General features: G+C 44.8%; 1 protein-coding gene across 2 annotated transcripts; it reads right to left on the bottom strand.

Annotated features, from left to right (window-relative positions):
* Positions 1–377: 377 nt before the first annotated feature.
* On the bottom strand, positions 378–15479 carry TWF1 (twinfilin actin binding protein 1). Of its 2 annotated transcripts, XM_081211809.1 has the most exons (9): positions 15352–15479; positions 12320–12397; positions 10845–11023; positions 9062–9157; positions 7911–8015; positions 6666–6791; positions 5399–5549; positions 2537–2658; positions 378–1361 (listed from the first exon to the last, which is right to left on the bottom strand). In XM_081211809.1, the coding sequence occupies exons 1-9, from the start codon at positions 15374–15376 to the stop codon at positions 1191–1193; spliced, it is 1053 nt and encodes a 350-aa protein (XP_081067935.1). In that variant the 5' UTR covers positions 15377–15479; the 3' UTR covers positions 378–1190. The 2 variants fall into 2 exon arrangements, with proteins under 2 accessions (XP_081067935.1, XP_081067936.1); XM_081211810.1 differs by lacking the exon at positions 15352–15479 and having other exon boundaries at positions 10845–11018.
* Between the last annotated feature and the right edge of the window lie 3490 nt (positions 15480–18969).

Raw genomic sequence — 18969 nt, 5'->3', positions numbered from 1 at the left:
CTAAAAATGGCTAGGAGATAAACATTTAGGGACCTCAGTAAGAAGCACAGATTATTTAACGTAGAAAGCTGGGATGGTGACCATAGGTGTACTTTAACTGTTCACTTACTGGGAAGCAGTTGTTCATGGTTTGCATCAGCTGTGGCTGTTGTTCAACAGAAACAGATAGTTTTTGCTTAATCCGATTGCATTAAATCAGCTGGGAAAGGCTTGCTTCCTCAACCTAAGCATATTAGTTTGTCTCAAACTACAACCATTTTATTATTTCATACCTGCTGCCTGGAGAACATCTTTACTTAGATACAAGAAACACATGAGGATACGCTTAATGGTTTGCTCATGAACCGGGCCAGAACCGAAGAGTCAATCACATCACAGCAGTTTTCATAATTTAATTAGATCAGAATGATTTGGATGGTGAAAACTCTTATTTCATAGCACTTGGTGTTGCTTACAGAATCACATTTTTCAAACATGTAGTGCTTAACTTTATTGCCAAACATGATTTATGTAAAAAATAATAGTGTTATTCTCTCAGAAGACCAGAAATGTATTGTTAGAAGGCTACAAAGAATATAATTTTGGGTCCCTGTATCAAGTGAGTCAGGTTTCAGTCTTGCGGCAGCCAGATCTTAAACATCTAGTTGGAATAAAGGCCCATGGATCTCCACGGAATTTGCTTCCAAATAAATGTTTAGGATCATGGTATGAAAACAGTGGAATAAAATATTGCACTGTTAGTTTGTAGAAGGACAGGGGAAGTACAATGGAGAAAAACAGGGCCCAGTCCTGCCAATTTTTATTCTAAAGCAGCAGCCCCCTAAAAAGTAGATAATGCGAGAGAGAGAAATTCAACATCTAGCTAATGATCCATTTTATGTTGTCACTAAACTGACTTCAGACCTATATATGTTACATATAGAGTAGTGTTGAACTGTAAGGCTATGATATTAATTCATATTAGAATTAACCTTATACAAGCTTCTAGTTTTAGTTTAACCCAATTCATTACAACCACAGGCTGTGGACCTTGTAACATCTAAGGTGGCATCTCAAGTGCAGCGAAAAATCACAGGTCACCTTATTCTCCTGGAAAAAGAGGGTGTGTGTGGAATGATTTCAGTTCATTTCTAAAGGCTAGGGTGGGTTCCCTAACCCCCACCGTAACGCTTCTGTTCCCGGCGCTGCATTTAGTCAGTAGGTGTTTCGGCTTCTGCCGGGCCCCTGATCAGCCTTCGGATTCCCCTTTTGCCTGCGGGTCCTTTCGGCTTAGCAAAACTCTGCTTGTGTGCATGTTGCTTGGGATGAACTTCTTCATAAAGGAAGTCGGCAGTTAACTCTTCCCCATCGCCGATTTCAATCTAAGTGATTTGGAGAAGAAGCATAAGGATAAATGCGAAGGATATGGTTCCTGCACTGCTGACAGTTTCATACGCCTTGTGACTCTCATCCAAAGAAACACATGAGAGTCTGCAGCAGTGTAACATCTTTGCATGGCTGAGCGTTTTATGAAGAATGGTTGCTTTTTCCAGACGATTTAAAGAAATATTATAGTATGATGAACTGGAAAGCAAGATTTGAGCTATGAGCAACCAAAGTACTTAGATTATAATCCAGTGGCACCTCGGGTTACATACGCTTCAGGTTACATACGTTTCAGGTTACAGACTCTGCTAATCCAGAAATAGTGCTCCAGGTTAAGAACTTTGCTTCAGGATGAGAACAGAAATCGTGCTCTGGCGGCGCAGCAGCAGGAGGAGGCCCCATTAGCTAAAGTGGTGCTTCAGGTTAAGAACAGTTTCAGGTTAAGAACGGACCTCTGGAGCGAATTAAGTACTTAACCTGAGGTACCACTGTATTATGGTTATTATTTGATAGATAGAAGATAGGGTGCAGCAGAAGTAGAGAAACAACAACTCCATGGGAAAAGAGGTGGGAAGTCAACAAAAATGAGAGAAAATACAAATGTGTGTTTTGACTGTATGTTTAAAATGTTGAAATTTATGAAATTTAATAAAATATAATTGATTCCCCCCCCCGCATGGCTATAAAGCACCACGCACTCTGATGGTGCTGTATGAAATAGCATGCAGAACCATCTGTTGGTGAATCAGAGTTAACTAGTGGTTATTTTATATTGGTTAAACTTGGCTAACAGAATAGAAAGGATAATATTAAAAAAAAAAATGCAGTCCAATCCTCTAAGCATAATGAAATAAATGGACATAGGTCCACCTAGTTATCCATAGGAAAAATGGATCGCCTTGCATCATAGTGATGGCAGCTCATTGGCAGCTGAGGAGGCCCAGCCTGCTGGTGAAATGGTATGCCAAAAATGGGGGAACCCAAGATTTGGCAGGCCATCCAAATTTGCGTTCCAAACCCCTGCACTTCTGTACGTGCACAGTCTTTTTGCAACAGCGCTCACCGCTGTCTGTTCCATCCTTCTCTCAGGTAAAAATAAATGAGAAGAACAAGCATGCAGGGACCTACATCTGTGGGATGGCGCAGCACAAAAATTACGCAACCCCCTTACCTTTCTGATGATCTGCATCCACAGTTGTCTTTCTACAATTTCTAGAAGAGGACTCTTGCAGCTAGAGTAGAGCATCCGTTCTCGTATACTGCACATATAGCCCGGCATGGAGTAGATAAAAACTGCAGAATGTTTCAAGTGGGGAGAGATTATTCCAAATGTAATCCTTTAATAAGACTTGTTGCAAAGGTTGAATGATTAAGTACTTCCTTTCTAAGACTGGAAGACAATATATATATATATATATATATATATATATATATATATATATATATATATATATATATATATATATATATATTGCTTTCGTAGATTTTCACGGGTACAGGAATGCAGGTTTTGGTGTCTTCGGGTGTCTTCTCGTGTAAGAGTCGGGGTGTCTAGGCGACGTTTCGACGAGGTCTCACTCGTCATCTTCAGGCTGGTGCTTTCGGCTTCTTGTTACTGGAACAGAGCAGGATCTCAGTGTTTGAGTTCCTATAAATACTGTTGAGGGGGTGTGGTGTATAGCCTCCAACGTTCTGGGCAGAGAGGAAGTTCCCAGGTTAGTGTGTCTTTTCTTCTTTTGTTCATTAATTACTTGAGGGATATCTTGAGTGATTTCTTGAGTGATATTCTGAGTACCACTTAGGAGGGTCATTAGGTGTGGATTAGTTGCTAAAGCTTTCGTGTCTTGACCTCTTGAGCTTGTGAAGAGTTTTTTCTGAGAAGATGGCTGTACTTCACTTAGTTGTGCTCTGGCTTGGCTTCGTGTATAGGGGCGAGCTGTGGTTTTGTGCCCTGTGCCAGCCAGATCTGTGTAAGGATTGCAGGGGGGTGCAGCATCCGGAGGTGCCACTATGGTTTGGCTACTGGATGGTGTCTGTAATTTATCTGTGGAGAGGGTCTGGGTTTGGGTCTGGTGTGGTTGATTGGAGATGGCGTTCTGTGTGCCTCTGGTTCTGGTGTCGGTTTTTGTGGGGAGGGCTATTTTCCAGATGTCTGGCAGGCGGGACGTATCGTCACGCTTGTTCATGTTGTGAGGGTGTTTCTCTATCTCGATGGCTTCCATGATTATTCTCTTGTGGTGGTGTTCCGTGTTAAAGAGCAATTTGGAATCTGAAAAATTAATTTCGTGTCCTGTTTCTTTCATGTGTTGGTAAAGAGAGGAAGTTTTTTCTTCTTTTTTGACGGCATTCTTGTGTTCTGCGATACGTGCATTTATTCGTCTGTTTGTTTGTCCAATGTACGTGGCTGGGCAGACTTTGCAGGGTATTTCATAGACCCCTTGGTTTTCTAACTGGATTTTATCTTTGGGGTTTCTGAGGATATTGGCTATTTTTTGGTTGGTGCAAAAGGCTGTTTTGATATTGTGTTTATGGAGGATTTTGCTAATTTTATCTGTAGTGCCCTTGATATAAGGAAGGAGGGCCATGCCATTGTTTTCTTCTGTGTCTTGGTTTTTGGGGGGTGTTTCTTTTTGGATTAGCTTCGTAACCCTGTTTTGCTGGTATCCGTTGGCGATTAACACATTTGAAAGATTCTGTAACTCAGTTGTCAAGTGGTCTTTGTCAGCCAGGCGTTTGGTTCTGGAGATGAGAGTCTTGGCTACGGAGTTTATTTGTGCAGGGTGGTGGTGTGATTGTGCATGTAAGTAGCGGTTGGTGTGTGTTTTTTTCCGGTAGATAGTGTGTCCTAGGGAGCCATCAGGTTTTTTGTAGATTTTCAGATTCCAAATTGAATTTTTCAGATTCCAAATTGCTCTTTAACACGGAACACCACCACAAGAGAATAATCATGGAAGCCATCGAGATAGAGAAACACCCTCACAACATGAACAAGCGTGACGATACGTCCCGCCTGCCAGACATCTGGAAAATAGCCCTCCCCACAAAAACCGACACCAGAACCAGAGGCACACAGAACGCCATCTCCAATCAACCACACCAGACCCAAACCCAGACCCTCTCCACAGATAAATTACAGACACCATCCAGTAGCCAAACCATAGTGGCACCTCCGGATGCTGCACCCCCCTGCAATCCTTACACAGATCTGGCTGGCACAGGGCACAAAACCACAGCTCGCCCCTATACACGAAGCCAAGCCAGAGCACAACTAAGTGAAGTACAGCCATCTTCTCAGAAAAAACTCTTCACAAGCTCAAGAGGTCAAGACACGAAAGCTTTAGCAACTAATCCACACCTAATGACCCTCCTAAGTGGTACTCAGAATATCACTCAAGAAATCACTCAAGTAATTAATGAACAAAAGAAGAAAAGACACACTAACCTGGGAACTTCCTCTCTGCCCAGAACGTTGGAGGCTATACACCACACCCCCTCAACAGTATTTATAGGAACTCAAACACTGAGATCCTGCTCTGTTCCAGTAACAAGAAGCCGAAAGCACCAGCCTGAAGATGACGAGTGAGACCTCGTCGAAACGTCGCCTAGACACCCCAACTCTTACACGGGAAGACACCCGAAGACACCAAAACCTGCATATATATATATATATATATATATATACACACACACACACACACACACAGTCACACAGTGGTACCTCAGGTTACATACGCTTCAGGTTATAAACTCTGCTAACCCAGAAATAGTACCTCGGGTTAAGAATTTTGCTTCAGGATGAGAACAGAAATCGTGCTCCAGCGGTGCGGCAGCAGCAGGAGGCCCCATTAGCTAAAGTGGTGCTTCAGGTTAAGAACAGTTTCAGGTAAAGAACGGACCTCCAGAATGAATTAAGTACTTAACCTGAGGTACCACTGTGTGCATATATATGGGATACTAAGCTGGGAAAAAACCCTAAATCAATCTTGCTGCTATAAAGACCTAATCAAGTTCGTACACAGAAATACTTGCATACCTATTGATTCCAAGTGGTCTCCTTCGTGGGAATGTTTGTAGAGGAAAAAATGGTAGCGTGCTGAGTCCTTTGGAATTCTTTTCGGCAAGTCCTTCAGCTCCGTTGGGAGTGTACTAGCCAGTTCGATCGTTTCATTTTTCATATCAATTTGCTGTTAGCACACATAATATTGGTTGGAATTAAGATGCGTAGCAAAAGCCGTTCTGACTCAAGCAAAATACTACTAGAGCAGGAGCGGGGGAAATCTTGTTGGCCGATTGTGGCCCAAAGATTCTCTGAAGCAACCCACCTCCTCCTTCACTGAAAGAAGAGGTGGGGAATGCTTCAAATAGTGCTTTTGGAATCCACAGCTAGGCGGGATTCTACCCCTGGCTTCAGCAGATGAGAAGGGAGAGCTTTATTGCACAACTGAACTCAGCACTAAGCAGGATTGCCCATCTTCCTCCACCCCCCAATCAGCTGATGAAAAGAGAGGCTGAACCTGCTTGCTGTGGATGTTTACAAGTGACAGCAATACAGTGGTACCTCAGGTTACACACGCTTCAGGTTACATACGCTTCAGGTTACAGACTCCGCTAACCCAGAAATAGTGCTTCAGGTTAAGAACTTTGCTTCAGGATGAGAACAGAAATTGTGCTCCGGCGGCACAGCGGCAGCAGGAGGCACCGTTAGCTAAAGTGGTGCTTCAGGTTAAGAAGAGTTTCAGGTTAAGTACGGACCTCCGGAATGAATTAAGTACTTAACCTGAGGTACCACTGTAGTGGGGCTTCTCTGCTTTGCTGCTTTTGCTTTCAAAACGCAGGTTTTTCTCTCACCCCTGTCACACGGTGCGGAGGAGAGAAATAAAACTACATTTTGTATGCAAAAGCAGGAAAATGGAAGAGCCCAGCTTGCTGCTGTCACTTGCAAACTCCAACCTTGTTTCCCCGCCCCCTCCATTTCCATGAGAGGGAGGAGAGAAGCAATTGGACAATAGGTCTCACAATGTGATTCCCAAGCGGGAATCGCACAAAGAGGAATTGTGGCAGGTGGGCGGCCTGTCAATTATGTGATAGCAAAATGACCCTCACCGGTGAAATTTGATCCTGATAAGGATCTGGCCCATTGAGGCAAACTGTTCACCAGACTTGTAATAAGAAATCCGGCTTGTAATAAGATGTGGAATTTTAAGAACAGAGTCCCTTTTCTATTTCCACAAACAACAATGAGAAACCTGTATGCTCATAACGTTCAGGATTACCTTCAAAGGATGAAACTGCGTACTCACCAATTGCACATAGTTAAGCTGCTTGTTTTTCAGTTTTTCCAGTGCCTGAAGGGCTTCTTTAGCTATAGGGAATGCTACACCTTGTAGAGTCTGGTGCTTAGTGTCAACACTGACGTCAGTTTGTACCTGAAAGGAAAAACAAGAGAGCAACGCAGCTTGAAAAAGGTGACAGCTTAGAGAATCCTGTTTGTGCTCCACACAACGTAGAGCCATGTGGAAAATTTATATGCAAAAGAGGAGGAGGATCCTCGTGGTAGAATTTCAAATCTTGAACTTTAAACTGTTCCGTACTCATCAAAACCTTTATTTCTTAATAAGGCTTTAAGAGGGTTTTCTTGACATAAAGGAAACGGCAGCGTGCCAAATAGGGCTCACACAGGAGAGTGGAAAGTTTGTCTCTCTTTCTGTGCGAGAGTCAGACAGAAAAAAGGGAATTTGTTTCAATGCAAATAATTTATGTGGAATAATAAGTGGATGGGCTGGTAAAAGGTAAAGGGACCCCTGACCATTAGGTCCAGTCGTGGCAGACTCTGGGGCTGCGGCGCTCATCTCGCTTTATTGGCCGAGGGAGCCAGCGTACAGCTTCTGGGTCATGTGGCCAGCATGACTAAGCTGCTTCTGGCGAACCAGAGCAGTGTACGGAAACACCATTTACCTTCCCGCTGGAGTGGTACCTATTTATCTACTTGCAATTTGATGTGCTTTTGAACTGCTAGGTTGGCAGGAGCAGGGACCGAGCAATGGGAGCTCACCCCGTCGCGGGGATTCGAACCGCCGACCTTCGGATCAGCAGGTCCTAGGCTCTGTGGTTTAACCCACAGCGCCACCCACGTCCCGGATGGGCTGGTAGACACCAGAAAAACATTTTTTAAAAACTTTTGGAGGAGAGATTCTAGAGCTACTGTAAGATCCTCATTTTGCTTTCTTCACCAACTAAACGAATGTATGCAGGATATAGTGTGGCAAATTTTAATTCCTGAAATTAGTGCTCGTGGCTACTGTTTTATAGCGGGCCTTGGAAGAAATTCTTCCCCTCAAAGCATAAACAGTCACAGATATTCAAAACCAAACCTGGGAGATGCATTATTTGTGCTGATGTTTATGCACAAGGTAATTAGGACTAGAAGCAGCCCCCACCCACCCTGGTGGGCTCTCAGAAGCTATTTCACAATTTGGCCTACAAAATCCTTCTGTCGTTCCTTCAGCGTTGCAGAAATGCCTGGCTCCCAAGCCTAAGTGCAATACCTCGTTAATCTTGATCTGTCGAAGTTCTTCTTCGGCTGCGGTCAGAGGGGCAGGCGAGGACTGAGTTACCAAGTACTTTTGGTAACCGTTCAGCGAAACATCCTCCTGCGAACACAAAAAACCCAGCCATTTCCCCCAAGTTTCCAAATTCTTCTCTGAAGCTTCCCAACTTGGGATCTTCTGACTATAAGAACAGCTTTATGACAGTGCTGTGTGGACCTTTTGGCTCCTGTGTTAAGAATGTGGGATAGACCAAGGACCCATTGAGTGCAACAGTTACTCCCTTACCTTTCTTGCCCTAATCTGGCCACAGTGATCCATGCGACGGTCACCTCCACGCTTGATTATTGTAACTTGCTGTACGTGGGGCTGCCCTTGAAGCTGACCCAGAAACTCCAGCGGGTGCAGAAAGCCGTGACGAGACTCCTTATGGGGTCCTCGCCACGGGACCACATTCATCCAGTGCTTTATCAGCTGTACTAGCTCCCGGTGAGGTACAGGGTCAGGTTTAAGGTGCTGGTTTTGACCTTTAAAGCCCTATGCGGCCTAGGACCCTTGTACCTATGGGACTGCCTCTCCTGGTATGCCCCGAGGAGGACCTTAAGGTCCATAAAGACTTTGGAGGTCCTGAGCCGCAAGGAGGTTAGATTGCTCTCAACTAGGGCCAGGGCCTTTTCAGCACTGGCCCTGACTTGGTGGAATGCTCTGTCACAAGAGACCAGGGCCCTGTGGGATTTGACATCTTTCCGCAGGGCCTTCAAGACGGAGCTGTTCCGCCTGGCCTTCAGCTTGGACTCACTCTGACCCCTTATATGGGATTTAGTATATAAATTTTCCCTTGCCTTTTTTACTGGCCCATGTAGGACCATCATGGATAGCTGGCTCGGGTGAATATCTGATGTTTCCTCCCTTTATGGTCTTGATTTATGGGCTACTACTAAAATGAGGCTGCATTTTAAGATGTGTTTTAAGCCGTATTTTAATTAACTGGGTTTTTTCCCCTATTACCTTTTATTGGAATTTATATTCGGGAGTAAGGGGCCTATAACGCCCTGCACAGGACTTAGTGGACTTCAGTTGCCACATAGAAATGGAAGAGAGATTGCTTCCAAGGTGTCGCTCAGAAGCAAATCCCTCTGCAGAATACGCACCTTGTTGGTTCCAAACACTTCGTCTTTAATATGTCCGCCTCCGAATTCTTTCTTCAGGGTTGCCCGGGTAGCTGCATACAACATTTTCTGACGAACCTGCCAAGAGTAGATTGAGTTTTTGCCTTGGAAGCCAGATAAGTGGATGTTTCAGGCAAAAGTGACTCCCCAAAGGCATAAAACCACTGGGCCTTGCTTTCTGCTATGACAAGCTACAGCCACAGCTCATGTAGAAGGTTTCAGATTCAATCCCTGGCATCTCCAAGTATAGCTGGGACTGCTCCACCTGAAACCCTGGAGAACTACTGCCTGCCAGCACACTGCAGAATCTGCTAAGCTGGCTCTGGGTACAACCCAGTGAACCTTCACCAACAAGCTCAGTTCACCATTTGTGACCGAAGTACTGGCCATCTTACTGCTCATAAAAGCTCTATGAGCACTGAACCCTGTATCACTGGAGGAACCAAACAGCAAATGTTACCAGCTTCATTCCCTAGATGTATTTGTTGTGTTTTAAGATATCGTTCCTTCAACCACTAGCCCAATACAGCAGCCCCACATAGTGGCATAGAAGAAGTCATGGTAATAATAATAATAATAATGTATTATTTATACCCCACCCATCTGGCTGGGCTTCTCCAGCCACTCTGGGCGGCTTCCAACAAAATATTAAAATACAGTAATGCATCAAACATTAAAAGCTTCCCTAAACAGTGGCGTAGTGTGGGGGGTGCAGGGGGGGCCGGCCACTCCAGGCGCAACATCTTGGGGGGGGGGGCGCGCTCGCACTCGCAGCTCTCTGCCCCTACCTGGCTCACTCACTGTCTCTCACTTAGGGGGTGCAAATTACTTGCCTTGCCCCGGGTGCTGACAACCCACGCTACGCCACTGCTTCAGATGTCTTCTAAAAGTCTGGTAGCTGTTGTTCTCTTTGACATCTGGTGGGAGGGCATTCCACAGGGCTGGTGCCACCCTCTGCCTGGTTCCCTGTAGCCTGGTGCCAGGATGTTATTCCACTGTAAGAGTTGTGGCTGCCACAATTACACTCAAGGGATCGACTGTGTTCTCCAACCTAATTGGTTGTCTCTTAGCCAGGACTCGTAAGTCTGGCTTCATTCATACAGTTAAAGTATTTCCATACTGGCCACAGCCATGTGAGAGAGCACTATGGGGCTACGTGGGTGTGTAGGGGAAGGAGAGGCTCAAACACTTGTTGTGAGAGCAAATAACTGTTACAGATGTTGCCAGGCTACAACGCCCATCATCCCTAACCATTTATCATACTGGCTGGGGATGATGGGAGGTGGAACTCAAACAATATCTGGAGGGGCACACATTGCCCAGTTCTGCATTAATATAATATAGTCGTACCTTGGAAGTTGAACAGAATCTGTTCCGCAAGTCCATTCGACTTCCAAAATGTTTGAAAACCAAATCACGGCTTCTGATTGGCTGCAGGAAGCTCCTGCAGCCAATCAGAAACCGCGGAAGCCCCGTCGGACATTTGCCTTCCAAAAATAGTTCACAAACTGGAACAGTCACTTCCAGGTTTGCGACGTTCAGGAGCCGATTTGTTCGGGAACTAGGCTGTTCACAAACCAAGGTACAGAGTTTGGTCCACATTGCTGGCTGACCTGTGATACCAGTTGGGTTTTTTAAGTTGCCCACCCCTGGATTAAAAGGAAGTCAATAGTTCGCTTAAAAACAAAACACAAAACCAGTCAATCATGGCTTGGAAGTTCAACTTGTGTTTTTAAGTCACTTGATATTTCATTCCATTACTTACAGGAGAATGGTCTGGTGACCATGCGATAAAGATCCACTCATATCCTTGGGCATTTTGAGAATCTAATCTATAAAGAATATAACATGGCTGCTTTTCTTCAAGGAGTGGGAGAACAAAGGAATCATAATCCGCTTCCCAGGATCCAACAGCTTGTCTTGCTGATCCCACAGTCAGCTGTTCTGTGAAGACAGAGTTGGTACATGGCAGGCAAAAACTGATACTGTACTTTGTTTTGAAATCTGCTGAATGTACACTAAGTCAAGTACAAGAGGGTAAAGAAGTAGTACAAAGAGTAATTCACTCGATTAACAGAATGGTAGGAAGCCAGAAGTTTAATCTTTTCATAAAAAATTACTCTGGAATGTTAGGTGTCTAAAGACAGAAGGCCAAGATTGTATATTTCTCTAATACATATGAATATTCATCATTTTTTTAAAAAAGGGATATTTGAAATGCAATTTTGCATTTAGAAATTGAGAACTGATACAAGGGATTGAAGAAGAAATCGAGCATTTATCCTTGGAGATATATTATAAAACTTTTTAAAATAATTATAATAATCATAATCATAATCATGGAAGCACTTTAAATTCTGAACCAGGGTTACCCATCAAAAAAACAAACTTCAGATTGACAGCTGAGGAAAACACAGGCCTATAAGGTCTCAATAATATTTTAAATTGCATTTTAACCTGTATTTTAAATTGGTTGTTTTTTTCCTATTATGTTTTTACTGTAATCTTACTGGTGTTAGCTGCCCTGAGCCCGGCTCTGGCTGGGGAGGGTGGAGTGGGGTATAAATGAAATTTCTTATTATTATTATTATTAATATGGCTATAGATTATTTATTATGTGGTATTGACCTGAGCAGCTCTGCAGAATTTCAGGTAGGGTTCTTTCCCAGCCTTGGACCTAGAGATATTGGGGTGGGGGGGCTTAACCTGAGATCTTCTTCATGCAGAGCAGATGACTACCACTAAGCTACAGACCCTCCTCTTTCAGGTAAGAGGAGTAAGTGGTCCTTAATTAAGGTGGTCCTTAATTTCAGTGGATCTACTCTGAGTAGAACTTGCACTGGCTACAACCCAAAGCAACCAGTATACTGGGAGATATTGGTCAATGCTGGTTTTCCTTGATTCTGATGGGAAGATCCTACTAGAGAACAATGAATCTTACGTGAACCACTGTAAAAAAGTACTCTAAGCCTGAAGTCCGATGCTCGCTTACTCTGGAGTAAGCCGTACTGAACGCAGGGGGAATTGCTTCCGAGTAGACATGTGTTGGTTTACACTGTTAATTATGTTTATGATTTTATTTAACCACAAAATTAATATTAAGGTGGCGAACATTTAAGCAAATCTTATTGACAAGCAGTCCTTGGTTCAAGAAATGGTATATTCAAGATGGGAAGCGATGCTTCTTTGTAAATGAAACTTTGTAAATGAAAACCGAAGGTTAGGAAAGTAACCACTTACCATTTTCAATAACTATTTTCAAAAACCTGTATTGTCCGTTTCTGGCTCTAGCAAAGGTTTCTTGGACTTCGCCGCTAGCTGCAAAAATATAAAAGGAAAGAAGATTGACCCCATTTGCTTTGTACAAAGTGGTACAATAGAGCACAGTTGAACATTATGAAATGTTAAAGTAAGGGCATCATCTATATTACTCTTTTTTTGGCAAACGTTTGAAAGGAAATGCTCTCAGCTGTTCTATGTACCTTTACTGGCATCAGCAGAAGAGGGGGTTATCATAAATATTGACTTTTTTCTCGAGATATGTAAACCTCTTAGGAGGAGATAAAGTGGTATACAAGTCAAAGAAATGTGGACTTCATTAGGTGTACATCAAGATAGTGGTTCAGGCAAGGAATTGTGCCACCTAAATTCCCTTTGGTGTTACTAAGTTTCTTTTGCTGACATGCAACAAAGTTACATTGTTTTATATGATGTTACTCTAAGCCTGCTTTAACCTAAAGCTTTAACCACAATATCTGATGTGTTTGGACGATGTTTTTCTGGAGGATTTTTTTTAGCGTATTGGCTGTGGACACTGGTAAATCTACAATTCACAGCAGATTGGTGACAGGTGAATGCTTTCTATCAAACAGACTAATCAACAAAGGTCACAAGGGGACCTGCACAAATATGAGCAATTTTTACCGATATCCCCAGGATGGTTTTGTGACAGAGATCCCTGCAAGTAAACTAACTTTCCCGATGAAAAGCTCCCTGTAATTAAAAGGTTTTATTTATTTTTAACACCAAGTGGTTTAACCAATAAAATATATTGTTCATTTTTTAAAATAAGCATCCTTTTGATCAACAAACTAAGTGGTATCTGCCTTAAAGTGTTCATCTGAACTTCAAACAATGCAACATTATACTTACAGTACAATCCTTTGCACTCAGAAGTAAACCCCACTATCTTCAGTGCAGTTTATTCTCTAGTGTGCTGTGGATTGTGTCCAAGTAAGCAAGCACAGAATTGCAGCTGACAAACACTATCTTAACCATGTCTATTCAGAAGTAAATTCCCAGGTAAATAGGGTTAGGATTACAGTCTCAATTTCTGATGCCACAACCCATCACTTCAAATTTCCTTGGGGTTTTTAAATGTGTGTGTGTGTGTGTGTGTGTGTGTGTGTGTGTGTGTGTGTGTCTGTATATAAATAATGTGCTTTTAACTGCCCAGCTATGACAATCAATAGATGAGTCATGCATAGCAACTTAAAAACATTTTCCTACAGGAACTAACATACAAAAAGAGTCACGTGAATGTTACTGAGCTACAACCGCTGTAAATTGATCTTTTGCCTCCTTAGGCTAAGGAAAGCAAAAGCACTGAATTGTGTCAGCTCCACAAAGCCACTTTGGGCAGGGATAAGTCCTCCCCTTTTGAATGTTTTGAAGAACATTCTAGGAAGCGAAAGAATTTTTTTCAGAAGACCCATTAAAAACCATGCCTAATCCTAATCACGCAGCCCAAATGACACGTCTTAATCTGAACACTGATACACAATAGCCTTTCAAAAGATGCAACTAGTCTCTTTTGCACGTTTATACGGCAGTAATTTCCCACGGCACTATTTAATTTTTCTATCTAAAAAAGGAGCAATTTAACTGGCAAAGCTTCTCTCCACACTGCAGCAAGACAATACACCGCAATTAATAACCAGCAGTTGCTGATTTTTTCTGCCTGTGCATCCAGACTCCACCTCACCCAGCTATGCTTTGATCTCACCACCACCACCTGGGAACTCCCTGATCCTGTTAGGAATTACGGGATTTCAAGGGGATTTGCATCAGGCTCCTCTTGGGGGGAAGTTAAGTCCCACAGTGGGTTTTCCTTCCAGTTTGACGTATGCATATACTGTACGCTGGACCAGGCTGTGGTATATTCCTATACTGTATATGGTATTCTGGAGCGCAAAGCAAGCAGGAGAGAGTTGAAGAAGTTTGCAGCACCGTCGCTCCTCGCTTTGCAGCACAGGCTTTTGCAACGCCAGTCGCCAAGTCTGCGGGCAGGTGCAAGTCGAAGGAGGCCAGCTGCAGCCTGCTCCGCCCCCTCCGGCTTTAACGGGAAGAGGACATCTGCTCACGTCGCCCTCGCCCCAGCATCGCCCCGGGGGCAACTCAGCATGTTGCACTGGGTAAAAACTCCGCTTTGCAGGATGGCTTGTGCGTTTGTGTGTTGACTTGTGATTTTTTTTTTAGCTAAAGAGGCCGCCTTAGTTTTGGATCAAACTATCAGACTCAGTCGCCCGGACCTTGGACTTGAGTCCGCAGCAAATAAGCAATTAAAAAAAACAACTAAGGTGAATGAGGGATGCCAACTTAAATCTGAATAATTGGGTGGGCTGCGTAATGCATCACAAGACGCGGCGCATTTGAATGGCAATGCCCATCCACTTATGGGGGGGCAGCCCCTTCAAATATTTTATGGGGGGGCAAAGCAACACCAGCCCCAGGGGTTGCTCCCATGCGGTGAGTATCTTAAAAGAGGGAACGTGTGCATGCACAAGCCGGGGTTCAAATTTGACCGTCTGAAATCCACACCCACTGACTTGGACCCTCTCCCCCTAGTGGGTGGGTGGAGGGTGAATCACGGCTGTGGCTCAGTCTGTAGTCTCAGGGTTGCGGGTTCGAATCCCACGTTGGGCAAGATTCCTGCAGTGCTGGGGGTTGGGCTAGATGACCATCGGACCCTCTTGCCGCGCTACAAATCTGGAGACGGTGAAAGGCACTCTGCGCGCGCTCAGAGGCTGAGCCGCCGCCGCCCCCCTTCCCCTTTGGGAACCGGCTTTAGGATGCCATGAAGTTGAGGGTGGAAAGGGAGAACCGGCTCCTTCCAAGTTACTTTTGCATTCAGACGCCGGAAGTTTGGCCCGATCTCCGTGCAGGGCAGAGAGAGGGAGAGGCGGGGAGCCATTCATTGGGAAGGATCCAGCGGCAAGGGAGGGGCGCCGGGGGAAGCCGCGGGTCCTGCTGCCCGAGAAGGGGGTCGGTACCTTGGATGCCGGTCTGGTGGGACATGACGCCGAGCAGCCGCCGCCGGGAACCGCCGCCTCTCGGGCCGGGGGCAAAGGCAGGAGGCGGCGCCGGGGAAAGAGAGCCAGCAGACCGGCCCGGGACGCGCACGTGACGCGCCGCCGCCACTCAGCGCCCAGCTCGCCTGGGCCCCGACGGAGGCTCCTTCCGGCGAGGCGGCAGCGCCGGGACTCGGGCTGGAGGCGCCGGGGAAGCGGTGGAGTCGCCGCCGCCGCCGCCGCCGCCGCCATGTGCTCTTCCTACTCCCCGGCGAGGCTGGAAAGGAGCCCCATCCATGGAAACCGGCATCCCCCGGTCCCTGTGCAAGTTGCACCGCCAGCTGACATGTAGAAACCCACGTCGGATGTCTAGATTTTGGCGGATTTCCCTCGAAAACTTTAGATTTTGCATTAAAAAGCTCCACAACTTTGCCCCCCCCCCCAATTCACTTTTTGAAATATGGCAACCCTAGCTCCTCCAACGTTTCTCCGATGAAAATAGGCACGTTCTTTTCCATAATAATCATAACTAGTGGGGGTTTTTTTGTTTGAAAAAGGTGGGGAAACTCACCACGAAGTTTGTTGTTGCGGACCAGTCACAGTGCCGCCATCCCCCCCCCCCAATAACTAAATGTAAAATGTCATTAATAAACTCAAGCAGACAATCATCATCATCATTTTATTTGTATGCCTCCTTTCCAGTTAAAAACCATGCTCAAGGCGGCTTACAACATGACAAGATTATAAAAATCATAAACAATAAATAAACCACATAAAAAAATACACAACCAAATGGAAAACAATTTCCACATAAAATCTAAAACTAAGAATACAGCATTAATATTACAGTTTTAAATGACATAGGTAAAAAATAACAGCAATTTGAAAAAACAAAAAAGGAGCCCTCTCTGTGCTGCTGCAACAGCAGCAGTCCTTTATGGAGCCTGTCAGGCCCCGTCCTAGGCCAGGTAGTGAGTGGCAGGACTGGGGCCCTCAGGCGCTGGGCAGGGGAGTCCTCTTGGGTTAGGAATGACCACAACTTTATTGATTACAGATATAGGTGATTTTTTTGGCTCAAGCACTGGGTGTATATCCATTCCAGCCCCCCATGACAAAAAAAAAAAAAAATTATTTTAAAAAGCGTTCCTGCTACAACTACTACTACTAAATTATAATTTTACCCTGTCCATCTGACTGGGTTGCCTCAGCCACTCTGGGCAGCTTTCAACATATATACAAGATAATAAAATATTACACATTCAGAAACTGCCCTACACAGGGCTGCCTTCAGGTGTCTTCTAATGGTTGCACAGTTACTTTTCTCCTTGGTTCAGGCGTCGCATAACTCCATATCCGCCAACATTTCTCTGATGAAAACAGACATCCTAAGGGAAAGCGGGACATTCCAGGATCTAATCAGAACTGAGATGGCTTCTGTAAATCTGGGATTGTCCCTGAAAAATAGGAACACTTGGAGGGTCACCTTTTGTACAGGAGACTAGTTTCTCCACAGCAGTGGTCCTCAAGCTTTTTTTTTCTCTGGGCCACACTGTAAAAATAAAAATTTGCTCGCTGCACACTGAATTTTTTTATTGGTGAGAAATGCATTGGAAAACAAAAAGAAACAACTCCAAACAGTGCTTGATTTATAACATAGAACAAGATGACTTTATAATATGATCACGGGGCATCCAGAAATTGTAAAACAATGCAACTACATAAGAACTTGAATGATTCCCAAAATATAATAATAAACAAGCCTCTTACATATGTACCTTAAGTATGTACTGTATATACAAACTCTGTGAGAGTCATGAGCTTGCTTTTACCAGGTACTCTCATTTATATTAGCTCTAATTTGAGACAGACAAATTAGATTGAAAAGAGATTGACCCATATTCTGCAAATTAAAAAAATATATATTTTTATGCTGTACTACACTGAGATGTTTAGATGCTTCTCTGATAGCCCTGGCACACTTGCCACCCTCTTCTGCCACACAAGTGTGGTGTACCCATACCCTTTGAGAACCCGCTCCACAGGCTTACTGGCCATTCTTCTTCATCCAGACACGCAAGAGGATTGGTTGAGGGCACATTTCAGGCTGACAAAAATATTCAAGGACATAAGAAGGATTGATGGATCCAGCCAGCAGCCCATCTAGTTTAGCATCCTGCTTTTGCAGTGACCAGGCAGGAGATTCCAACTAAAGGACTAAACAGAGTACTACAGGACCACACTAGGCTGAGGTTCCCCACCCTTGCTCTACAGATTTACTCAGAAGTAAGCCCTGTTGAACTCAATGGGACTTACCCCCCGGTAAGTGTTTGGTATAGGATTGTAGCCTTGATTTGAAAAGGGGCTTCTTGCTTAAAACTATTGTTTTAAGTCCATAGGCGCCGACTCCATGGGCTTGAGGGGGCTCGAGCCCCCTCAAAAAAAATTTGGGGGGGGGGCTCAGCCCCCCCAATAATCTCGGGCGGGCGCCCTTCCAGCAGAGCACCGCCGCCGTCCCCCGCCTCCTCCTCACCTGCTGCTTCGCCAGCCAGCCAGCCGCGCGCCCTAATCGGAGGCACTGCCGGAAAACCCGCGAGAACAGGGGAATCCCGACTGGCCACACCTCCCAGCCAGCCAATCGGCTGGCTGGGGGGGGCGTGGCTTGCCCTATTTAGGGCCGGAGCCACTTTATTTGCATATTCATGAGCTTATTTATTATTCATGAGCTTTCCCGGGCCCCCCAATATTTTTTCTAAGTCTGCGTCCCTGTTTAAGTCACTTACTAGGAGTAAGACACATTTATTTCAACATGGTTCGAAATGCTCTCCTACTGGCTTTTCTGTGTTGCTGTTTCTCATGTCAGATTTGTGTTCTTTTATTCATTTGCATGCAGAACGGTCTGTTTGCCTTGTGGCGCATTGTTGGCTGGTTGCATTGGAAATGAGCAGGCAAATGAACTCCTGAGCATGTGGGTGAGGACATTAGGTCCTGCTCAGTCTCCCAGGACACTCTGTAACTGACCTGAAGGTGGCCATCCATTGAACAAAACTTTAAAGGGAGATTGCAATGTGAATCCACTGAATTCCAATACATCACGAGGTTCGGTACTGCCACTTGTAACTTCAATTGGCATAATCCAGTTTTATCATACCCCCAGAGCAATCCAAATCTACCTTGTGCGGTGAGTGTGGGGGATTGGATTGAGGTGTCCCTCTGCCCAGCTGTGCTAGCTAAACTGGCTTCTTCCTGGCACAAAGCATCCTCTTCTGACTTCTGAAGGGATGCCCACTGGCAACAGCTGGCAGAAGACCCTGAAACAGGACATTTTGGAGGCAGGGAGGGGCTAAGCTGATCCAGAATCTGGTCTGGGTCCAGCCATGGTGCATTGTAAAGCCTCACTGGTCCTACCAGTCAGTGGCCAAGACATTATCTCCTACATGTTCAGCTTACCAGTGTCAGAATGGGTGTGAACAGTCACTGTTAATAAAGCAGCAATCCGCACCTGTACTTCTTTACATTGCCTTTCCTTCTGACCTTATTGTATGCAATCCCCACCCCAAACCATGTATATATGCACCTGCAATTCAGGATCACACCTCAGCC

The sequence above is a fragment of the Podarcis bocagei genome, assembly GCF_964188305.1.
Source record: "Podarcis bocagei genome assembly, chromosome: 10".
Classification (NCBI taxonomy): Eukaryota; Metazoa; Chordata; class Lepidosauria; order Squamata; family Lacertidae; genus Podarcis; species Podarcis bocagei.
This window is presented reverse-complemented; position numbering and strand designations above follow the sequence as displayed.